This window comes from Oppia nitens, unplaced genomic scaffold (genome assembly GCF_028296485.1).
Source record: "Oppia nitens isolate AA-2021 unplaced genomic scaffold, nextdenovo-longstitch-racon4-pilon3 scaffold3_pilon_pilon_pilon, whole genome shotgun sequence".
Taxonomy (NCBI): Eukaryota; Metazoa; Arthropoda; class Arachnida; order Sarcoptiformes; family Oppiidae; genus Oppia; species Oppia nitens.
In genome coordinates this window covers 4,672,714-4,695,943 of record NW_026533221.1, presented here as the reverse complement: position 1 = coordinate 4,695,943, position 23,230 = coordinate 4,672,714, and the positions used below count along the sequence as shown (strand labels likewise).

Here is a 23,230-nt window from a genome sequence, read left to right as displayed (position 1 = left end):
CGGTATATAAAATACATTCCCTATTAGGATTATATATAGCTAGCACTGGTGTACTAATTAAATAATTTTTAATGTATTTGAATGCTATATCGCAATCATTACTCCATACAAATTGTGTATCTTTTTTAAGTAATTTATATAATGGTTCTAATGTTTTGTTAGCTTTAGGTATAAATTTATAATAATTTTTGTAATTCGTCCGGGATAACAGGATACCGGAACTCTCCGATGATATTTCAAAGAGTTATTTCAAATATACTGAAAAAACATAATTTAAATAATTTTTCCCAAAACTATTTGGATGACATAATTATTTATTCACAATCAATAGATGAACATTTAAAACACATTGAATTAGTATTCAATGCATTTAAATATGAAAACATTAAACTAAAGCTATCTAAATGTAAATTTGCCGAAAAACAGGTAAAATATTTAGGACATAACATTACATTAAATAAATATTCACCAATTAATGATAATTTGATAGCAATAAAAAATTTCCCTAAACCTAATAATACAAAACAAATACAATCATTTTTAGGTAAAATAAATTTTTATTATAAATTTATACCTAAAGCTAACAAAACATTAGAACCATTATATAAATTACTTAAAAAAGATACACAATTTGTATGGAGTAATGATTGCGATATAGCATTCAAATACATTAAAAATTATTTAATTAGTACACCAGTGCTAGCTATATATAATCCTAATAGGGAATGTATTTTATATACCGACGCCAGCAAATCAGGTACCGGTGCTGTACTCAAGCAAATACAAAATGATGGTACAGTACATCCAATTGCATATTTTTCCCGCAAATTACTTAATTACCAACAAAATTATAATATCTCTGAATTAGAGTGTTTAGCATTGATTCAAGCGCTAGACTATTGGCACTACTATTTATACGGTAATAAAATTATTGTTTATTCAGATCATAATCCTCTCCGTTGGCTTAATTCAATAAAAAAGCCGTCCACTAGACTATTCAATTGGTCACTCAGAATAGGTCAATATAACCCTGATATACGATACATAGCCGGTAAACATAATGTTGGTGCAGACCTATTAAGCCGAAACCCTGTACTTGAAGGTACAGACATATACACAGACACAAAATATATCAATTTATTAGAAATATCTAACAAACAATCAAAACATTTTGTTGATATACTTGACATAACAGATATCATTGAAACACAAAAATGTTATTTAAATAATTTACCCAAACATTGTATATTAGATAATAATCTCATAATAAGACAAACAGCAGATATGAAACGTATTTATATACCCGAATCAATAACTAAAAAACTATTAACTAATTGTCATAACATGTTTGGACATATAGGTGCCCACAAAATGGTTCAATTAATCACTAGTGCTTATTATGTCAAAAATATATATGAAAAAGTTAAACTTTTTATAGACAAATGCAAAGTTTGCCAAACAAACAAAATCAATAGAAAAACTAAACTAGGTTCATTGTCACAGATAGGCCCGGCCCGCAAACCGTTTGATATTATCTCTATTGACACTATAGGTGGAGCTATCATTTTACATTTAATTGTGTCATACATATTATTATTATTCTTTTCTATATACCAGTTAAGAGCGTCGTCTTCGAGATAGTTGCCCAATAGGACTGACTTCTCGGTGTCGGACCACTTGTAATGTGTGGCCAACATCTCAAGCCTCTTAAACCAGTTTTCTATAGTGACCTTATCGGCCGTACCCTTAAATACTTGTATTTTTGGCTTACTGTGTGATGTCTTGAAACGAGAGCTGTCGTATACTTCCGTATCGGTTGAGTCGTCGTCAACAATGGTATGTAACACTTGGGCGCCAACACTGTTGGATTGATGAGGTGTAGGACTGGGAGGTGTGCTGTTGTTGTGGTCCAACTCTTTCTCTGCCGGTGCCTGTGATGGTGCTCTCTGTGCTCGACGTCTGGTCCTCTTTGCCGTCATTTTTGATGTGATCGATGGATGGATTGATTTTTTTATTGTTGTTATGTTTGGCCAACTCTTCGGCCGCTTCACTCGCCAATTGCTTTGCGACTGGTATTAAAACTCGGAAAATATTACACTCAACTGTAGTTATTATTAAAACTGTTATTAATGCACACAAAATTAAAAATTTGTGATTCATTTAATTTTAGGATTACTATATCCTAGTTTTAATGTAGGACTAATTGTCTATCGTGTAATACGTGCATATCCGTGTACAACGATAACAGTATAATGTAATACGATAACGGGAGAGCCGTGGTTTAGCATTGATTCAAGCGCTAGACTATTGGCACTACTATTTATACGGTAATAAAATTATTGTTTATTCAGATCATAATCCTCTCCGTTGGCTTAATTCAATAAAAAAGCCGTCCACTAGACTATTCAATTGGTCACTCAGAATAGGTCAATATAACCCTGATATACGATACATAGCCGGTAAACATAATGTTGGTGCAGACCTATTAAGCCGAAACCCTGTACTTGAAGGTACAGACATATACACAGACACAAAATATATCAATTTATTAGAAATATCTAACAAACAATCAAAACATTTTGTTGATATACTTGACATAACAGATATCATTGAAACACAAAAATGTTATTTAAATAATTTACCCAAACATTGTATATTAGATAATAATCTCATAATAAGACAAACAGCAGATATGAAACGTATTTATATACCCGAATCAATAACTAAAAAACTATTAACTAATTGTCATAACATGTTTGGACATATAGGTGCCCACAAAATGGTTCAATTAATCACTAGTGCTTATTATGTCAAAAATATATATGAAAAAGTTAAACTTTTTATAGACAAATGCAAAGTTTGCCAAACAAACAAAATCAATAGAAAAACTAAACTAGGTTCATTGTCACAGATAGGCCCGGCCCGCAAACCGTTTGATATTATCTCTATTGACACTATAGGTGGGTTCAATGGCTATAATTCTCGCAAATGTTATATTTACTTAGCAATAGATAATTTTACTCGTTTTATATGGACAATGGCCTCAAGTACTCAAAATGCCAAAGATTTTATAAACTTAATTAATAATGTTTCACAAACACAAAAACCTAAACTAGTTTTGGCTGATCGCTATACAGGCATCAAATCTACTGAATTTTGTAATTATTTAACTAAAAACAATATTAAAATCATGTTTATAACAGCTAACTGTCCACAATCTAACGGGTTGTGTGAGAGAGCTAACCAAACAATGGTTACTAGACTTAGGTGCAAAATAAATGATAACAAACAAAACATTTGTTGGCCAAAACTTTTAACTGATTGTAACACTGAATACAACAATACAATACATAATGTAACAAAATTTTCGCCTAATTTTTTACTTTTTGGTGTTAAGCCATTTGAACAATACATGTATGGGTCAGATATTAGCATAGATAAGGCTAGAGATATAGCTTTTGAAAACTCAAATAAATGTCATGCAATTAATAAATCATATTATGATAAAAGTCATAATCCTATTGTATTAAATGAAAACGATTATGTTTTAGTAGATTATAAAAATAACATTTCTAGAAAAAAATTAGACCCTATAATGCATGGACCGTTCAAAGTGGTAAAACGATTGTCAAACATATCATACATTATTGAAATTGACAAAAAGGGTACGACATCTGATACATACCATATCTCTAAACTCAGACCATTTAGTCCCGACAGTCATCATAAAGAACGGGGATGTAGTGGTGATCAATAAAACTGCATTTAATCAAACATTTTTCTTATTTTAATTAACAAATATTTTTAACAAATACTGTATATTTATATTTTCCCACACATATCATACAAACAATATTCAATATACACTTAAAATAAACTATTGTATACCAATAAAAACTAACTACAAATATACCGACAAACACACCGACACCAGGTGCACACTGATGCCCAGATATCCAGGGTCAGTGTTGACCTCAGGGTACACATGGACAGTGGTCACTATAAATATACTGTACAGTGCATATCATAAAATGGGTATATAAGCCCTGTATCACTCTATACTGTATGTGATTGTCTCTCATGAGTATTGAAAGTTATACTCAAACTATTTTATCATTCAATGTATTTTTCATTTTAAATATTCAACAAATAAAGTTATTATTTTTAACTCAATTAAATCGACTGCAATTATTTAATAATAATATCTATAACTATTGTCGGATACCAACCCCACTATCTGACATATAGTCGGCAGGATTGTTAACCTGTCCGGGAAGCCCCCAACCCACTACATGGCCACCAATTCAAAAGCATGTAAGGAAATCAGCATCCGGTATGGTCCCGTCAACAACACGGTCGGGAAACTCCGGGACCAATAGTCCGACCATATCGTTAACTAGGCTACGGCCTCAAGTGGACACACCACCTCGACGGGACTGGACTCGGAAGCACCGATCACCGCGGGAAACAAATATCCGACGGGACTGGAATTGGAAGAACCGAACCGCCGCGGGAAACAAATACCCGACGGGACTGGAATCGGAAGAACCAAACCGCCGCGGAAAACTGACACCCGACTGGACTCGGAAGCACCGAACCGCCGCCGGAAACAAATCGCAAGATTTAAATAATAAGTTTAATTAAAAAAAATGAGTCAATAATTATGAATTTAATTTTTAAAATACTATGTTTTAAATCATAAAATAATTTTAGATAAAAAAATGTAATCACTAAAATACACTGCATATAATTGTAACAAAACTCTCTAACCCCCCCCCCCCCGGGTAAACAACTTAAAACAGAGGGATGTAAAGTATAAACACTTTATGTTTGAAAATAACTTTAAAATATCTATATTTCACTAAAATATAGCAATAATTTAATTATCAAATAGACTTAAATTTAGCATTTTTGCCATTTATAGAAAGTATTCACTTTCTATATGTTTATTACTTTTCAAATAACTGCCGACTATTTTATGGGTCAAGTATTGCCTAAAATCTCTATATAAGGGTCAGCACTGACCTTACATTTTATGCTTAGATATACCTGTGCTTCACGACTGCAACATATAAACTAAATTGTAATACAATTTCATATTAAAATAAAATGTTTTATTTTTATTAAAACATTTTATTTTAATATGAAATTGTATTACAATTTAGTTTATATGTTGCAGTCGTGAAGCACAGGTATATCTAAGCATAAAATGTAAGGTCAGTGCTGACCCTTATATAGAGATTTTAGGCAATACTTGACCCATAAAATAGTCGGCAGTTATTTGAAAAGTAATAAACATATAGAAAGTGAATACTTTCTATAAATGGCAAAAATGCTAAATTTAAGTCTATTTGATAATTAAATTATTGCTATATTTTAGTGAAATATAGATATTTTAAAGTTATTTTCAAACATAAAGTGTTTATACTTTACATCCCTCTGTTTTAAGTTGTTTACCCGGGGGGGGGGGGGGGTTAGAGAGTTTTGTTACAATTATATGCAGTGTATTTTAGTGATTACATTTTTTTATCTAAAATTATTTTATGATTTAAAACATAGTATTTTAAAAATTAAATTCATAATTATTGACTCATTTTTTTTAATTAAACTTATTATTTAAATCTTGCGATTTGTTTCCGGCGGCGGTTCGGTGCTTCCGAGTCCAGTCGGGTGTCAGTTTTCCGCGGCGGTTTGGTTCTTCCGATTCCAGTCCCGTCGGGTATTTGTTTCCCGCGGCGGTTCGGTTCTTCCAATTCCAGTCCCGTCGGATATTTGTTTCCCGCGGTGATCGGTGCTTCCGAGTCCAGTCCCGTCGAGGTGGTGTGTCCACTTGAGGCCGTAGCCTAGTTAACGATATGGTCGGACTATTGGTCCCGGAGTTTCCCGACCGTGTTGTTGACGGGACCATACCGGATGCTGATTTCCTTACATGCTTTTGAATTGGTGGCCATGTAGTGGGTTGGGGGCTTCCCGGACAGGTTAACAATCCTGCCGACTTGTAAAACATTAGTTGAATTTTACGGCATTTACTCATTTGACGCACCAATAGATTAAAAAAACTAATTTTATTTTTATTAAAACATTTTATTTTAATATGAAATTGTATTACAATTTAGTTTATATGTTGCAGTCGTGAAGCACAGGTATATCTAAGCATAAAATGTAAGGTCAGTGCTGACCCTTATATAGAGATTTTAGGCAATACTTGACCCATAAAATAGTCGGCAGTTATTTGAAAAGTAATAAACATATAGAAAGTGAATACTTTCTATAAATGGCAAAAATGCTAAATTTAAGTCTATTTGATAATTAAATTATTGCTATATTTTAGTGAAATATAGATATTTTAAAGTTATTTTCAAACATAAAGTGTTTATACTTTACATGTATAAGTTATTATAATTTATTTATATAAAAATTGGTTTATAAAAGAATTGTATGTTATATTAAATTTACAATTTATAGTCACTTGTGTCGCGTAACACAAATCGATTATAACAAACATTTCATTTTCTTATAAATTATCGAAATAAATCACTTTTTAAATTTAATAGTATTATATGATATATAAAATGTTTAGTTAGTATATGATATAAAATAGTTGATATATCCTTCTTAAAAAATGTAATATTAAGAAACTAATGTTTATATTTAATGAAATTTATACTTATGTGACATAACGGATAAGGATATACTGTATAAAATGACATAAAATATAACTTATTTTTATATTGTTTCTAAATGTTTTTTTTAATGTAATTTAGTTATCCTTTTGACTATTATAGAGTATTAAAAAGTTTTAATTAAACAAAAATATAATTAATAAATAAATATTTTTGAATATGCAATGATAAAACAATCGAAATAGAAAACTATTAAAAATTGTTCAATTTTTTATAATTAATATATGTTATCTTGTTAATTTCTTTATAAATTAATATAAATATTTAATTTTCTTAATTGTAAAATTGCATGCTATTACGAATTAGTAAAATTGCAATTACCAGTATATTAAAATGTACTGTAAAAACATTTAACAAAAATAACTTTTCTTATTTTTATTACACTTTTAAACAAATAAGTGTTAATATATTGTAATTGGAATAAAACATATCATCAAATAATTCAAATAAAATTTAAAAATTATCGAATAATTATTTGTTATTCATTTTCCTTTTAGTAAACAAATGTTTATATTTATATAAAAAAATTAAATTAAATTGTGTTGTAATTTCACACAATTACCAGACAATGCAAGTGTGAATTTGACAATATCTTAACAACACTAACGAGTTATAAATGATATGCATCTCACTGTACATACAGTATACTGTATGTTAAAACAATTGTTATTTAATATTAATTACTAAAAAATAATATCATAATTATTATAAATGAAAATATTTAGACTATTTTTATTTTCTATGAGCTTATATTAGAAACAATATCTAAATAAATAATTACAGTATTATATAATGCATATCTAATAAATTAAACCAATATTTTTTTAAACAATAATAATAATAATAATATGAAATGTAAAATACTAACTTAAATAAATATTAAATTATAGCATAACAATAAAAAATAATTTTGTAAACAAGTATTTTCATTTTCAAATATATAAATTTTGTTTTTATTAAAATATTATTTCTTTATTAATTTAATTATAATCTGAAAATCTAAATCTTCTTAATTATAAATGTTATTTAAAAATTTTAAACTATTATTTAGCTCTTATCGTTGATGTCTATAATAATTTTAAGCAAAAAAATAATTATAGAATAGATAAATAAAAAATTTTATGTTTTATTTATATTTTATTAATTATCATCAAAATATAATTAATAAATCAATAGATAAATCAGTTTAGAAAAAGATATTCGTGAAAATATAAAAAATATTAATAATTTTTATCAATTCCACTAAAAATTAAATAAAAAATTCTACATTATTTTTTAATTTATAACTCGATTTCATAATTTATTAAAATTGAAAAAATAATTAAAATTTATTTATTATTTTCTATTATAATTAAATATTAATCTAATCAAATCCTATATAAATATTAAAATATATTTATTATACCGGAATATCAAATAATAGAAAATCTTATTTGTTTTGTTTGATTTAAGTATCAAATAAGCTATAAATTATATTTTATACTATTATTAAATAAAACAGAAAAATAGTAATATTTTATAGTATATCTCAATATAACATATAATCTCAGTAATGGATAACATATTTATTGTCTATACATCACATATAGTAATATAAAGTATTAATATTATACAGTATTTAACAATTGCTTAACAGTATTACATTATTGTATAGTATAGTATACTTTATGCTATAATACTTTCTAAAACAATAAGGCATCCATACTTAATGGACGTCCACATATATTACAAACGAGAGGTTAATTAAATTATTGTTGATTTAGTAAGAATTTAAAAATAAATAAATAAATGATCTATAAAATATAGACGTCCTTTAAAAATTTACCCATTTTTAATTTATAAAGTAAATAAGTATTATATTGAAAATTCTAAACAATAAACTAGTATTTTATTTTAGAAATAATATAAGTACATAAAAAGATTTTTTGAAAATAAATTGAAATTATAATAAAGTTAACTTATGGTTAATTGAAATAATATCTAAATGTATTTTTCCTTTATGTTCAATAGTTTTATTCAATAACAATATGCAAATAAATTTAAATGATAATAATATTTGTTGTTAAATATCGTTTTGAAAATACTATATTATATGAAAATTTTTGCCAAATAAAATACATTTTACAAATAAATAATAATATATAATACAAATTAAACAAAATTTTTATTTTAGTTGTATTATTTTGTAAAGTTTAACTTCAATTAAGCAATTGAATAAATGTCAAACAATTAATATTAAGTTAATATTATAAATTACTTAAATATAATTTTGCAAATTTTAAACTACATTTAATTATTAATTATTTGCATTAAACTTCAGTAAGTATATGATTACTATAGGACTCCTCTAATTTGCAATATATTGAATAAATGATAGAAAATGTGAACAAACCTCTGATAATTCAGATGTAATTTTATTGAAGGCTGTGATCCATCGGACTCGTGCTCTGGACAGACCTTCAGGGTTTGAATTACTAGAAAGACTTGTTGTCAGACTTGATGTCATCATCAATGAAGAAGGCGCTGGTATTTCACTTTTTGGAGGACTTTTACAAATATCATCACTAAATTTAACAGTTTTTGGTTCACCGGAAGGTCTGTTATCACTTTTGATAGCACTGTGCGGAAGAGTACTGGGAATCGATGGCATTTCATTGGCAAAGTCATTGATTTCATCGACAGGTATTGTTTCGATTGTACTTTTATGTACTACACTATCGTTTTGATCATTAAATGTGTCACTATTTTGATCAATACTATTCTTAGGAGTGATAAACTGTGGCGATTGCTTGTCAGTGGTTCCCATTGCTGGTAATGACTCGTCGAAGTGGTCTTCTTCGACAGTCTGCCAAATGGTTGACTCGGTTTGCGCTGAACTCTTCCACTGTTCCTTCTTCTTGTCTGAATTCTTGCGGATCCATTGAAACTCATTTGGCAATTGATTATCAATAGTTTCGTTGTTCCAATTGTTAACAGTTCCGGCACTTAATTCAAGATTATTGTTTCGTTGTAATAATTGTTGATTTGTATTATTTATATTATTATTAACACTATTATTAACACCACTATTAACACCACTATTAACACTATTATTAACACTATTACTACTATTATTAATAAATTGATTATTATTATAATTATTATCAATAACTAAATCATTTTGGAGGACAGTGTTTGGTGCGACAGTATCCACATAACTGTTATAATCATTTAAATCATATTTGTCTTCATCTTTGAATGTTTCGTCAACACTATAGTATTGATCAGTTAATTCAGGTCTTTGTTGATCATAACTGGTCTCATAATCATTATATTGAATTTGACGGTTAGATTCAAAATTTTCTTCATAGTGTTCAAAACATCCCTGTCTTTCAAGGCTAGGCTTACGGAGAGGCAGTTTTCGTTGTGGAACTGTTGGTCGAGACCTATGAAAGTTGGGAATCGGCATATGATTCACATCATTGATATTATTATAATCCATTTGATTGAAATACTGAGAGTTTTGTAAATCAGTATTTATTTGATTATTTGGAAAGTTTGGAGTTTCTATATTTTGATTAACATTATTAACAAAAGAATTTTTTCGGGTTTTATCACTAATCTGAGGTAATGTCCGTCTTTTTGGACGACTATTATAAGAAAGAGGTTCTTCTGGAAAACTATTTTGATAATTATTTTGATCGCTACCATAATAATCATAATTTGGGTTAGGATTATAGGATTTATGTACCGGTAATTGATTTGAATCATAGGATTGATTAGGATTTTCATCAAAGCTATTATGCATTTGATTTGATTGGTTCACACAATCAAACGACTCTTCTGCGGACATATCATTGACGTAATGGCCAGAAGTGTAGTCGCGATCAATGGTATCTAAGGCCCGTTGTGTGAATTGAGCGGCACTAGCGAAGTGTGAGGTCGAGCTGTTTGCGTGATGTGCTGAAGTGCAGGGCTGTTGTAATGGATAACTAACATCACTGGTATAATCACTATCTTCAGAGAGTCCCGAATAAAGTTGGTTTGCGTGAGGATTGAAACGAGTTCTCTGTTCCTGATTCCAGGCAATCATTTCCTGTTCCATATAAGTGTTAAGATATTGCAATTTGCGGCTAAACTCTCCCACGTCATCGATCTGTAACTCATAAGGCGGTTCAAAGTGTGCTTCAAGTAGAAGATGATGACCAGTTGGTGTATGAGTGCCACACACTTCACCATTTATTATCTCTAGTTCTGCATCCAATGATAGCCATTGTCCTTCAGCCACTTCAGTAGCAAATTGGATGTTAATTAGAGGCATCCAATTGGTTCCAATCAATTTATCCCATAGAAGACCTTTGTTCCATAATTCTATGACAAGACCAGTATCTATGCGATTCGTCTCAAACATAAAGTCCTGTTCCCAACAAGGATTACAACCCTTTACTGTTACTGTCGTTGACTTAACATTCTGGAGCTTAAGTGTCACATAAGTACTGAATTGAGCTGTAATTACAAGAGAATCAGTTAATTCACTTCAATATAATATAATATTCTTCAAATACATACCATCATTGCCTTCGAGTTGAGCCCTCCGGACTGTCACACAAAGCAAAGACATATTGTTACCAAAGTTCAATATTTCGTTAATGGATCAAATCGACGATCAAAAACATTATATTTAAAATTATTTGTATTAAACATTTGGTACAATATATTCAAATTAGTAAAACAAACAAAAAATTAATATCAAAGACATCGCTTCTTAGATGACGTCATTCTGATGTCAAGCTTTTCGGTATAACGGAAATTACAAACAAATGACTGTAATGTGGATCAGCTATGGAGGTATGAAAGCGTATAATATATATAAATTATATGTGAATACCAGTATATGATGTATACTATACCGTATATATAGTATAAAATCGACCAGAATTTTACATTCAGAATATATGTTCTGAAATATTAGTGACAGCCCTATAGGCTCCACCTAACCATTTGCTAATAGAGCACTAATACCATACTTTTAATATATATTCTCTGATGACAATCGCAATGTCATAGCAATACCTGTGCTCTAACAGGTGTTTTCATTAATAACTCTATAATAATTGTTTTATTTGTTATTTTAAGATATTATTTTATTTGGAATTACTATACAGTTATTATTTATATTGTTTTGCATATAATCATTACAATAAAAAACAATTTTAAGATTTTTTTTTATAAATATTCAACTATGTTACAGAATTTGTTAAATAATAATAATTATTATTATTTATTATAAATTAAAATCTTTAATTCCCATTAAGTTATATGAATATATATATATATATATATATATATATATATATATATATATATTAGAAAATGAAATAATGAATTAAATGAACCAAAATATATTATGTTTTATTAACAATCGTTTTGATCAAACCACTAGAATTAAAGAATATAAGCATAAAATTAATATTTAATTAAAATAATGATAAAATCATTAAACTTTAACTCACATGAATATAACTATGTTCTTGAAGTTGAGATGCGTTGATGTGATCATTGATTAAAGTTTGTGAGAATTGTTGGTGCATTAAAGTCACTTCTTGTTGTCGACCGTGTTCTCCAAACTGGCCGTAAAGATCTTCAAAAATATATAAACATTTTATAAAGTTATGGTCGATGTATACAATTAGAGTCAATATATAAATTAGTATACCTTTAAGTAAAGATGTGGCCCAAAGTTGAACGTGAATGTCTGGTATCTTACTGGCCAATTGCATAGCCGGAGTAACCATATTCATACTTTCACGACTATCAATCAATCAATCAATTATTATAAATTATTTAAACTCTTATTTAAAGATATCATTTGATATACCTATTCCCAGAAGCATAGAATATATGACCCAAGAGGACGAGTGAACAAGAAGTTAGTCGATTAAGATCTTCTCCGTTCGCCATTTTCAATGTTTCTCTTAAATATCGCCTTTTGATTTAATAAATAATTAAAGTAAATAACTTGGTTTTTATTGCAATAATTATGGACATACTTAGCATCATTATATCGTGACTGAAAAAATGAGTTCAATCCCAATACATAATAAGCTGCCGCTTTCAGGCTTTGAGATCTATAATATAATATAAAATATGTTAAATATTTGAAAATTAATTAAATTAGTTTAATAATACATACACTGAGGGAAGGGTTTCGGGATTTAATTTTCCCAATAAGTCATTTAATTCTCTTTCGCGTTTATTCCTTAAGTAAACAATGGCTAAATTCAAACTGGTCATTACCCGCAGTTCGGTACAGGCACTCGGTATCTAAAACGGCCAAAATATAACACATATATCTTGTTATATATACATATATAATATATATAAACATACTCTTAAAGCAGTGGCCAGTTGTGCTTCAGCTGCATCTGTTTGATTCATAGACATGGCATACATTCCTAAAAGTGCGTGAATTAACGGCTTATGTCTTATCTTAAGTTTTGGGTCTCCATAACATATTTGGAGTGCTTGTACTGTCTATTATCACAAAAATAAAAATATTATTACCGATAATTATAATTTTCATTAAATTTACTCTTATAATGATAATACCTCTTTGATGGCTAAAGTTCTGTTACCCATAACCAGCCGACACATTGCTATGTGCTCTAAGAGAAGCAATTGAAATGTGTTGAGCATTGGATGAGTGCCTACAGCTAATTATTAAATGCAAAAAATTAAATTATGTTTTTTGTTTTAATTTAAATTATTAACCTTTAAGTTTCTCGATTTGCATTAATGCCTTTTCAGTATATTTCTGAGCCTTATCCATATATCCGGCTTGCATTGAGTGAAGTACTGTCACCTGATATTATTTGATATGATATCACATTATAGTTTATTGTTTTAATTTTATAATACAAATAACAATACAAACCAGATATACAAGAACACACATATGCTCTCTTGGCATCCAAATAAACAACTCATTTGGATTGACATTCACATAATCTGTTGTTAAAAAAGTTATTTCATTAACAAATAAATAACAAATCAATCATCAAATATCATACCATCTTCACTGTGATAAGCAGTTATGCTTTGAATGCTTTGTTGGAGAAGTTTCAAACATGGTTTTACACTTTTCACCTGAAAATAAAACAAACAATTAAAAATTGACAACAAATATATTTATTAAATTAATTACTTGTCCGGCATTTAAGTGATGGCAAACTTGAAGGACAAGAAAATATACTTTGAGTGCTTCTTTCATCTGAAGATTTCCATTCCATGTCTCGACTAACTGTCCGGCGAGACTCAAGACTGGATGAACTTCAGTAAGACGTTTGTCTATCATTAATGTCATTCCTTTACTTAACAAAAACAATATGCGTGTGTAGTGAGCACCAGAATTGTTGGCATAATCTGCACCAACACTCAAGATATTAGACGCCAAATGATATTCCTTATCGTTTGCATGTATTTGCTGTACAAATATAGAAATTTGTTTTTAAAAATTATAAATAATTGTAATTAATTGTAATTAATATTACTAAATGACAACTTGATATATGATTAAAACAAACAAAAATATTACAATCATTATAATCATTCAGTCAAATATTATCACAAAATATCATTAAATTTTAAGATCAATAAAAAATATATATCCAAATAAAAAGCTTATTTGTTTTGAGGTTATAGGATATGTAATATTTGATAAGTAATTAATACGATAGTAATTAAAATGAAAACTAACGGCTAATTGGAACAGAAGTCTTGAGTGCCAATAGATCCAGGGCTGCGATCGATCTAATGTATTGATTATCATCTGTTTAGCTCTTTGCGAGTCATTCTGTTTAATATATATAGCAATTAATTCAAACAATTATTACAAGACAATAGTCATCATTAATGGTCACCTTTTTATCGTAAACTGTTGCCAACAGTGACACCGATTCAAATAGGATTTCATCACAATTGGGCACTGATTGCGATAAACACCACTAAAATGATAATAAAAGTTATTATTAAAATTATCATTCAATCATCACTAATGATAATTAATTAATTAATTGGTGTCTTAAGTGACAACTGACCGCTTTTTCCAGATGTGACTGACTTTTGTCTAAATTGGTAGTGAAATGAAACAAAATATTTCCCAAATGAAGATGTGTTTTGGCCTCAATGGCGGGATGTGTGACCACATTGAGTGATGCGAGCAAACACTGGACACATGATCTCATGTCGGGCGGCGACTGTGTCCGGAACTCCTCTGCCATCGACATCAATGCCATATAACATGTTTGGTTGTCGTTGATGGCAGTCATTGTCTAAGACTTATCGGTGATAATCACTGGCCGTCACAACACATCACATCACATGTCAATCAAATGTATTCAATGTTTTCAATCACTTAATAGTCAACTGTTTGTCAAATTATTTACATTTGTATGTAATTTACTCAACATTTGAGTCAACAATCAATTCAATTGAGTCTTCATATTGACTGTAGAGGTGTTGTCCGTTGCACTCAAACTTTACATTCAATGTATGGCAACAATCAGTGTCTCAGTCACTCACAGTGTCTTTCATAGACTATGTATAATACGAAAGGGGTCTCAACTGATGTAACGCTTATTGTGAACACATTGTTGTCAACAAACAAATCAATAGTTATATCAATCGTAGACTCAATTGACCGCCAATTTTATCGATTGGCCACAAGTTGGTCACCAATTGGCTAATCAAATGGATATCAACGATGTCCTCAATTACACGCCGCTGACTACCGACGCCGTAGATCTTAATGGACGAGACCGTCATTCAGGTGAAGCTAATTCGGCCAAACGGCCAAAATTGTCGGACGATGTGACCGATCAACACATGTTGGACGTGACGGCAGACTCAGTTGAGGCCGAAGTGGACGAAACGGCACTCAAACGACTTTTACTACAATTTGAGCGTAAAGTGCTTAAGAATCAAGAATTGCGGATCAAATTTGGTGACAATCCACAGAAATTTATGGATTCAGAAATGGAATTATTTGATGGGATTCAATGCATTCATGTCTTGAGTACTCAACCACAACAGTATCACATCATTGTTGAACTGAATATCATTCCCACACTTCTCGGACTTTTATCGCACGACAATACAGATATCTCATGTGCTGTTGTGGCACTTCTTCAAGAATTAACAGATTTGGATGATATTCAAGAACTAAACGATGTCAGTCTTCTTCTCGACGAATTACTTAACGGTCAAGTGATTGCATTATTGGTGACAAATATGGAGCGATTGGATGAAACAGTTAAAGCAGAAGCCGAAGGAGTTTATAATTCTTTAGGTTTTTTTACATTAAATTATTAATATATTGATTACAAATATGATTTGTATTGAAATTTTTAATAATTAATTAAATTTTTACAGCAATTATTGAAAATTTGACTGATTTTAAGCCAAACCTAAGCGATTGTCAATCTTTAATTGTCTGGATTTTGAAACGATTTAAAGCTAAGCTACCATTTGATGGCAACAAACTATACTCTTCTGAAATACTATCGATATTACTTCAAAACAATGACGAAAACAAGAAACTCTTTGGTGAGACCAATGGTGTCGATACTCTGCTTCGAGTCATAGCTGTATATCCATTATATTATTAATATTTTTAAATATATTATATTTATTATTTTGAAACTCAATTATTAATATTTTAAACTAATTTAGTACTATAAAAGACACGACCCATCTATTGGTGACGAACAAGAATATGTTGAAAATTTGTTTAATTGTTTATGTTCTTCATTGTTATGTTGTTCATCAAATAGAGATCTGTTCTTCAAAGGCGAAGGCATCGAATTAATGAATCTAATATTAAGAGAGAAACGCAAAAAAGGATCCAATAGTTGTGTAAAAGTTGGATCACTTAAAGTAATTAATCATTGTTTAAGTTCAGACAAGAGTAATGAAGAAATGATAGACATGTGTTGTAATAAGTTTGTGGAAATACTTGGCCTCCGAGTATTGATGCCTATCCTTATGAAACCCAAATCAATTGTTAGCAATAAGAAAGAGTTGACTTCTATTGATGAGGTTGAGGAGCATTGCCTTTCCATAATAGTAGCACTACTGACACATTGTAAAACAGATCTTAAAAGAAGAGTTTTAGCTAAGTTTAGTGAATTAGACTTTGAAAAGACCGATCGTCTCATTGAAATGCACTTCAAGTATTCCGAACGACTCATCAAATGTGATTCGTTGATAAAAAAAGAAAGGGCTTTGAAAATGATTAACGAAGAAACCATAGATGAAGACGAGTTCTTCATGAGAAGACTCACTGACGGAGGATTGTTTACTCTTCAGATTGTTGATCACATCATTCTTCTCATATGTTCTCTTTATGACGATATGTTGGAATCAATGGCCACCGAAAAAGGTGAACAAAACAATAGCACTTCAAATAAAGAGACGATAAAATCACGTGTAATGAAGTTAATTAATTTGCACGCAATTAGTTCAGTAAATCATTATAAATTTATTAAGACTATTATGAAAAACTTTGCCAATGAACGCGATGAACATCAAAAACAATTGATTTTAAAACTTGTTCAAGAATTTTAAGTATTATAAGTTAACAAACATTTCTATTTTATGTAAAATCTTGATTATTATAAATTGAAGTTATTTTTAATTTAATAAAATAATAGCATTTGATAATACATTTCATTAGACTATTTTGCTTTAAATTATACGGTAATTAGAAATATATAATTACCGTAAATATATATTACAATAATCATGTGCTCTCTCTCTCTCTCTCTGTCTAATTAGCCCATTGAGCCAACTCTGCTAATTCGTCGTCTTCTTCCTTTCTCTTTGAAGACGCGCCTAAAAAATATAAAATAAAATATATATCAAAATAAGGATTAAATATTGCAAACAAGTCTTACGCGGCGCCGCCACTGGAACTTCTGCTGCGGGCACTTCTGGCAAGACTTCAGGCGTTGTGTCCAATAGTTGTTTGTCGAGCTCTTCCTGTTCCATCTCTTCCAGTTCCTTCATTAAGTCATCTTCATCTACGTCTTGTCCAAAACCAATTGGATTAGAGATAACATTACTTATCTCTTCAGCAATCTGTTGTTGCTCTTTCACTTCATCCATAAGGTCTTCGACCTAAATATAAATTGTGTAACAATTGATAACCAATTGGATATAATTATTACAAACCTTATCGATATCCATATTATTATGAGTTTGTTTGAGTGCTTTGGCCGCCACTCCCATAATCTTAAGTACTTCGGTATTAGTGTTGGCGTTTTCGAGAGCTTCGCGTTGATATTCAATGGTTGTTAAGGTTCCTAAAAGATATACAATAGAGTAAAACATTTTTTAAGACTAAACTAATTAACTATAATATTATCAAATAATAATAAGTACTAACCATCTATTTGTTCCAATTGTTTGTCGATTCTCTTCTTGCGTTTGAGTGCCTGAAGACTAACCCTTTTATTTTTAGTGCCATTCTTCTTGATTACATCTAATTCTTCATTTTGTTTCTTTTCGAGATATTCTTGTTTCTTATGAAGCATTTCTTCTACTTCTCGAAGTCTGATAACAAACATATTATTTTTAACAGATGTCTTAATAAGTCAAGAGTGACCTACCTTTGTATGGCCTCCGCGGGCGACGGCGCCGCCGATTTGGAGTTTTTTCCGCCGCCAAATAACTTGAATAGACCCGACATCTTCACCTGAAATACATCTCATTAGTGATATTCATATATTTTACCATTAAGTATGACTATTCAAAACAAAAGTCTAATTACAATAACTTTAGTTAATTAACATAAATCATAGATATTTGAGTTAAAAATCAAATCAATTATAAAAATTAATACAAATATTTCAATATTTATGTCAAATACTCACTAATTTATAAAATCAACGATGAATTTAAACTATAAATGATTTTAAAAAGTAATCAATCAATTGGTGGTTAAAATATAATTTTAGCCACAATTAAGTGGTTTTCATATAAATAAATGGTTTGATTGACAAACAGTTTGACTAAAAATACTAAACAAACGGATGAGTAATCACTGAGTGATTGCAATCCAAACCAAACACTATATATGACTGCAATGTATAACGTATTGCAGTTAACGTGTGGTTCGAGTCTAACACTTATATAACACATGACTAACAATAACTATAACATTACAAACACTAACATTCAATCAATGGCTATAACTTTAGTTTATATTAAGTAACGACTTATTTGAATGCATTTCTTTTATGTAAAATCATTGATTCAATTAATTTTTAAACCATTTAATGTTAAAATTAATTTAATATAAGTTTTAGAAATAGTGTTTAAGTTTTTTATTTAGTTGAATATGTCTTAGCGTTCATATCAATGAACATAACATAAAAGTTATGTCAGAAACTTATGTAATAAATGTTATTACAATAAATGTATAGTAAAACAGTAGTCATATTAAAGCAATAGCGAGTATTACGTCATTTTGAAGCAATCTTTTTATAAGTTTGGGTCAAAAACTTTTACAACTTTATGTGTTTAAAAAACTTTACTATTATTTGGTATTATTTGGTTTACATTGTTTTATAAGGTTTTTGTTTAATTTAAACAATAATATTGTTCACAAACCATGTTTTATCTCTTTTATTATATGATATTATTAATGTCTTCATTGATTTTAGTGTTAGAAAATGAGGACAAATGAATCCACAATAATTGGTGACAAAATATTAATTGTAAACAAATGTTTATATATAACTATAAAACATAGACCATAGACCTGGGTTATTTTTAGGAAATTTAGAAAATAATTCACAGCAAATAAATTATCAAGGCTATATATTTACAGTTATTTATAAAACAAAAATTATGAGTTAAACAAAATAGTTTAGATTAGTCTTATCTTTTTTACTGTTAAAATAGATTTTGTTATTTCAATAATTTCTTGTGATAATAAATATAAATATTTATTAACAATAATTATATGATAATAATAAAAATATGCAGTTAAATGAATCTTTAATTTACAAAATATTACAAATTGTTTATTAGATGCTAATTATAAAAATAGCAATTAAATTATAAAAATTGATATGAAATTAGATTAATAATAAAAATAAGTAACCAATCGATGAAATAAAGTGCTATACCTTTAAAAGCAATGAATATCACGTACTTTGCTGTAGGTGTGACTCACCTGAGGCTCATTACAATCATTTTGAAGCCAACACACCTGTATGGTTGTTAGTAGGCATACCCAGTGTCGACATAGTTACCTGAAATGTATAACAATTAATAAAATAACAAAAGTTTATTTTAGTTATTAAATACTTGACAATATGTGTTGTCGTAATTAAATGCTTATTATATTAGTACTATAATAGTGTAAAACAGCTAAATAAATATTATTAATTGATCTAGTTAAATTTTTCATTGAGCACTGGTATGGGACGTTAGAGGAAAGTTCCCAATGTTTTGTTATATCTTAAACTTTGAAGTGCTGTTAAGGTATGTGCTGTAAGAAGTGGTGAGCCCTGAGTTAGACTAAACACTTAATAACAGGTCTCAGGTTTCATAAGTTAAATAATGGATCCGTTTGTTACAAAATGACAACAAATGAAAGTTTTTTTTATATATCATATAAATATTTATTTTTTTATTTAATATGTGATTTACAAACAAATTAATAGTTTTAAATGTAATAATAATTTGTGAAAACTTGAAGTCTAATGTATCGATCAAACAATTGTTGGCTTCGTTTAGAGCTAACACTTGTCGTTGCATTATATCTGATAAACGGCTTTATCTGTGATAACAATGAACTGAATCTAACAAACATTAGTACCACAACTTTGACGACGACGACGACCACTATAAGTCCCTTCACTACAACTATCACCACAACTGCCATCAGTAAGAGTGTGTGTCAGGTGTCTAATCCATGTGCCAATGGTGGTACCTGTCAAGACCTGATCAATCACATACACAATGTCAGCTTCACCTGTATCTGTACCTCACAATACACTGGTCTCACTTGTGACCAGTTTTATGACTCCTGTCAGAGCAACCCGTGTGCTAATAACGGCACCTGTACTACACAACCACCTTCACCATTGTATGCCTGCACGTGTCCACAGGGATTCACGGGTCAGTTATAGTTCTATATTATATAAATTATATAATTGTCTAAAAAAGTTTTTAAAATCTAATATTAGGACTGAACTGCGAGACCAATATCGATGAATGTGCACAAGTTGTCTGTCCTATTGGTCACCATTGCATCGATAAAATTAATAATTATGAGTGTATTTGTCCAGAAGGTTGGGAAGGAGATAATTGTGAGCGAAGTATAGACCACTGCGCTTCAAACCCATGTGTCAACGGCACCTGTAGTTCAAACACCAAGGGTCACACCTGTACCTGTGAAGCGGGATTCACGGGTCTAAATTGTGAGACTGATATCGATGAATGCGCTTCCAATCCATGTATTAGCGGTATTTGTCGAGATTTGGTCAATGCTTACCAATGCTTTTGCATACCTGGGTTTACTGGAGATCAGTGTCATATAGACATAGATGAATGCCTATCACATCCATGCAAAAATGGTGGCACGTGTAACAACAAGATAGCTAAATTCACGTGCACGTGTCCAATGGGATATAGTGGTGATCAGTGCCAGTTTGATATCAATGAATGCGATCCCAATCCCTGCCAGAACGGTGCCGTATGTATCGATAAGATTGGCGGTTATGAGTGTAACTGTTCCAATGGCTTTGAAGGTGAAAGATGTCATCAAGATATAGATGAATGTGCATCGAATCCATGCAAGAATGGTGCCAAATGTCACAACAAGATCGCACACTTTGAATGCGAATGTGAACACGGCTTTGAAGGTGATCTCTGTGAGCACGACATCAATGAATGCCAATCCAATCCTTGCATGAATGATGCCATTTGTGTGGACCAAATCGGGGCATTTCATTGTCAGTGTTTGTCCGGTTATGAAGGCAACAGATGTGAGCATAACATTGACGAGTGTTTGTCCAATCCGTGCTTCAACGGCGGTCACTGTATTGATTTGGTCAACAATTATACGTGTGATTGCAATCAAACAGGTTTTGAGGGCAGAAATTGTGATACAAATATCGATGAGTGTGCGTCCAATCCGTGCAGCAAAGGCGCCAAATCATGTGAAGACTTGGTTCTCAACTATACATGTCATTGTTGGAAAGGATTCACTGGAAGACATTGTGAGATTGATATCGATGAGTGCAGTTCCTCTCCATGTCTTAACGGTGGCACTTGTTTCGAAAAGAGTCACCAACACTTGATTAACAAGTTTTCTGAAAGTTTAATTCGTGACCAATATATCAATTTCTCACAAATGGCTGGATATCTATGTCAGTGTCCATCAGGTTTTGAAGGAGTCAACTGTGAACTCAATATAAATGATTGCGAACACCATTCCTGTATGAATAACGGCACCTGTATTGATGAGATCAACTCTTATTCTTGTTTATGTCAAACAGGATTTGATGGTATTTTCATTTATTACATAATTATAATTATTGTAATTATAAGTTACTAAACTATATTTGTGATAATTTTTTAGGTAAAATTTGTCAGTATATGACTGATCCATGTGTTCTTAATCCATGTGAAAATGGTGCCACTTGTATGTTATATATAATTAATAATTTAATCAATTGAATAGAAAAATGTTAATTTGGGTTTTGGTTAATTAATAAAAGGTCTTAAAGTTACAAATGAGACCTATGTATGCAAGTGTCCGATTGGATTCACTGGTGAAAGGTGTCATATGTCTCGTTCGTGTACATCTGAATGTCATAAAGACTTCTCCCACTGTGTCCAGGAGGAGATCTGCGCCTGTCTTCCTAACCATCATTCCAATCACGCCTATTGTGATGCCATTACTGACTGCAGTATATTTGGTTTGTGTCTTAATGGCGGTACTTGTGTTCCGAATCCAAATCAAGGAATTGGTTATCAGTGTAAATGTAGTGAAGAATGGACTGGACTTATATGTGAAGAAAGGGTAAGCAATATAACGATTTTAATTGACTTAAATTACTTTAATAACGATAATTGATATAATCATACAATCATATAGAGATCATCTCCGATGAGTTTTATATTTTATTTAATAATAACGATGGGATGTATTCTTATAATTGCCTTACTTGTGGTGTCTTTAATATTTGTCCGAAGTGTCAAACACGCGCGCGCCACACGTGGCACGTACTCTCCGTCCACGCAAGAGATGTTTGGCAACTCTGCATCTGAAATATTAAAGCCTCCGCCCGAAGAAAGACTGATTTAGAGACAATTTGACAAATTTATAAATCTTTATGTAATTATAAACTTTTTTAGTACAGTATTAATATTTGTATTATTTATAAATTTACTCTATTATTATTTATATACAACTTTCGATGCCTTATTATTAATAATAATCTATTTTTATTGTCATTTACAATAATTTAAATGATGTCTAATCATAATTTAAT

At 30.1% G+C, this 23,230-nt stretch overlaps 5 protein-coding genes across 5 annotated transcripts in view; 2 read left to right on the top strand and 3 right to left on the bottom strand.

Moving 5' to 3' along the window:
- LOC128958519 (protein unc-13 homolog B-like) overlaps nt 1-11,317 on the bottom strand; it is a 51,187-nt gene extending 39,870 nt beyond the window's left edge. The window contains exons 1-2 of the mRNA XM_054304390.1: nt 11,232-11,317; nt 9,076-11,168 (exon numbers count right to left, since the gene is read on the bottom strand). Coding sequence (XP_054160365.1) covers nt 9,076-11,168; nt 11,232-11,283 — 2,145 coding nt within the window. The 5' untranslated portion in view covers nt 11,284-11,317. The remainder of the gene's footprint in view (nt 1-9,075; nt 11,169-11,231) is intronic.
- Nucleotides 11,318-12,054: 737 nt separating this feature from the next.
- LOC128958712 (MAU2 chromatid cohesion factor homolog) lies at nt 12,055-15,182 on the bottom strand. Its single transcript, XM_054304617.1, has 15 exons — nt 14,759-15,182; nt 14,582-14,665; nt 14,419-14,514; nt 13,867-14,145; nt 13,733-13,808; nt 13,597-13,670; nt 13,434-13,524; nt 13,272-13,375; nt 13,053-13,196; nt 12,856-12,986; nt 12,713-12,790; nt 12,541-12,648; nt 12,379-12,473; nt 12,176-12,303; nt 12,055-12,101 (listed from the first exon to the last, which is right to left on the bottom strand). Exons 1-15 carry the CDS (start codon nt 14,987-14,989, stop codon nt 12,078-12,080), a joined length of 1,743 nt encoding a protein of 580 aa, XP_054160592.1. The 5' UTR covers nt 14,990-15,182; the 3' UTR covers nt 12,055-12,077.
- Nucleotides 15,183-15,272: 90 nt separating this feature from the next.
- On the top strand, nt 15,273-17,285 carry LOC128957885 (beta-catenin-like protein 1). The gene is made up of 3 exons (XM_054303699.1): nt 15,273-16,008; nt 16,092-16,306; nt 16,392-17,285. The coding sequence occupies exons 1-3, from the start codon at nt 15,411-15,413 to the stop codon at nt 17,283-17,285; spliced, it is 1,707 nt and encodes a 568-aa protein (XP_054159674.1). The 5' UTR covers nt 15,273-15,410.
- Nucleotides 17,286-17,342: 57 nt separating this feature from the next.
- On the bottom strand, nt 17,343-18,796 carry LOC128958588 (charged multivesicular body protein 4b-like). The gene is made up of 6 exons (XM_054304469.1): nt 18,593-18,796; nt 18,329-18,414; nt 18,106-18,272; nt 17,892-18,022; nt 17,615-17,837; nt 17,343-17,552 (listed from the first exon to the last, which is right to left on the bottom strand). Exons 2-6 carry the CDS (start codon nt 18,406-18,408, stop codon nt 17,488-17,490), a joined length of 666 nt encoding a protein of 221 aa, XP_054160444.1. The 5' UTR covers nt 18,409-18,414; nt 18,593-18,796; the 3' UTR covers nt 17,343-17,487.
- Nucleotides 18,797-20,375: 1,579 nt separating this feature from the next.
- Nucleotides 20,376-23,227, top strand: LOC128958586 (fibropellin-1-like). Its single transcript, XM_054304467.1, has 5 exons — nt 20,376-20,849; nt 20,918-22,240; nt 22,315-22,377; nt 22,454-22,758; nt 22,834-23,227. Exons 1-5 carry the CDS (start codon nt 20,432-20,434, stop codon nt 23,041-23,043), a joined length of 2,319 nt encoding a protein of 772 aa, XP_054160442.1. The 5' UTR covers nt 20,376-20,431; the 3' UTR covers nt 23,044-23,227.
- The last annotated feature ends 3 nt before the right edge of the window (nt 23,228-23,230 follow it).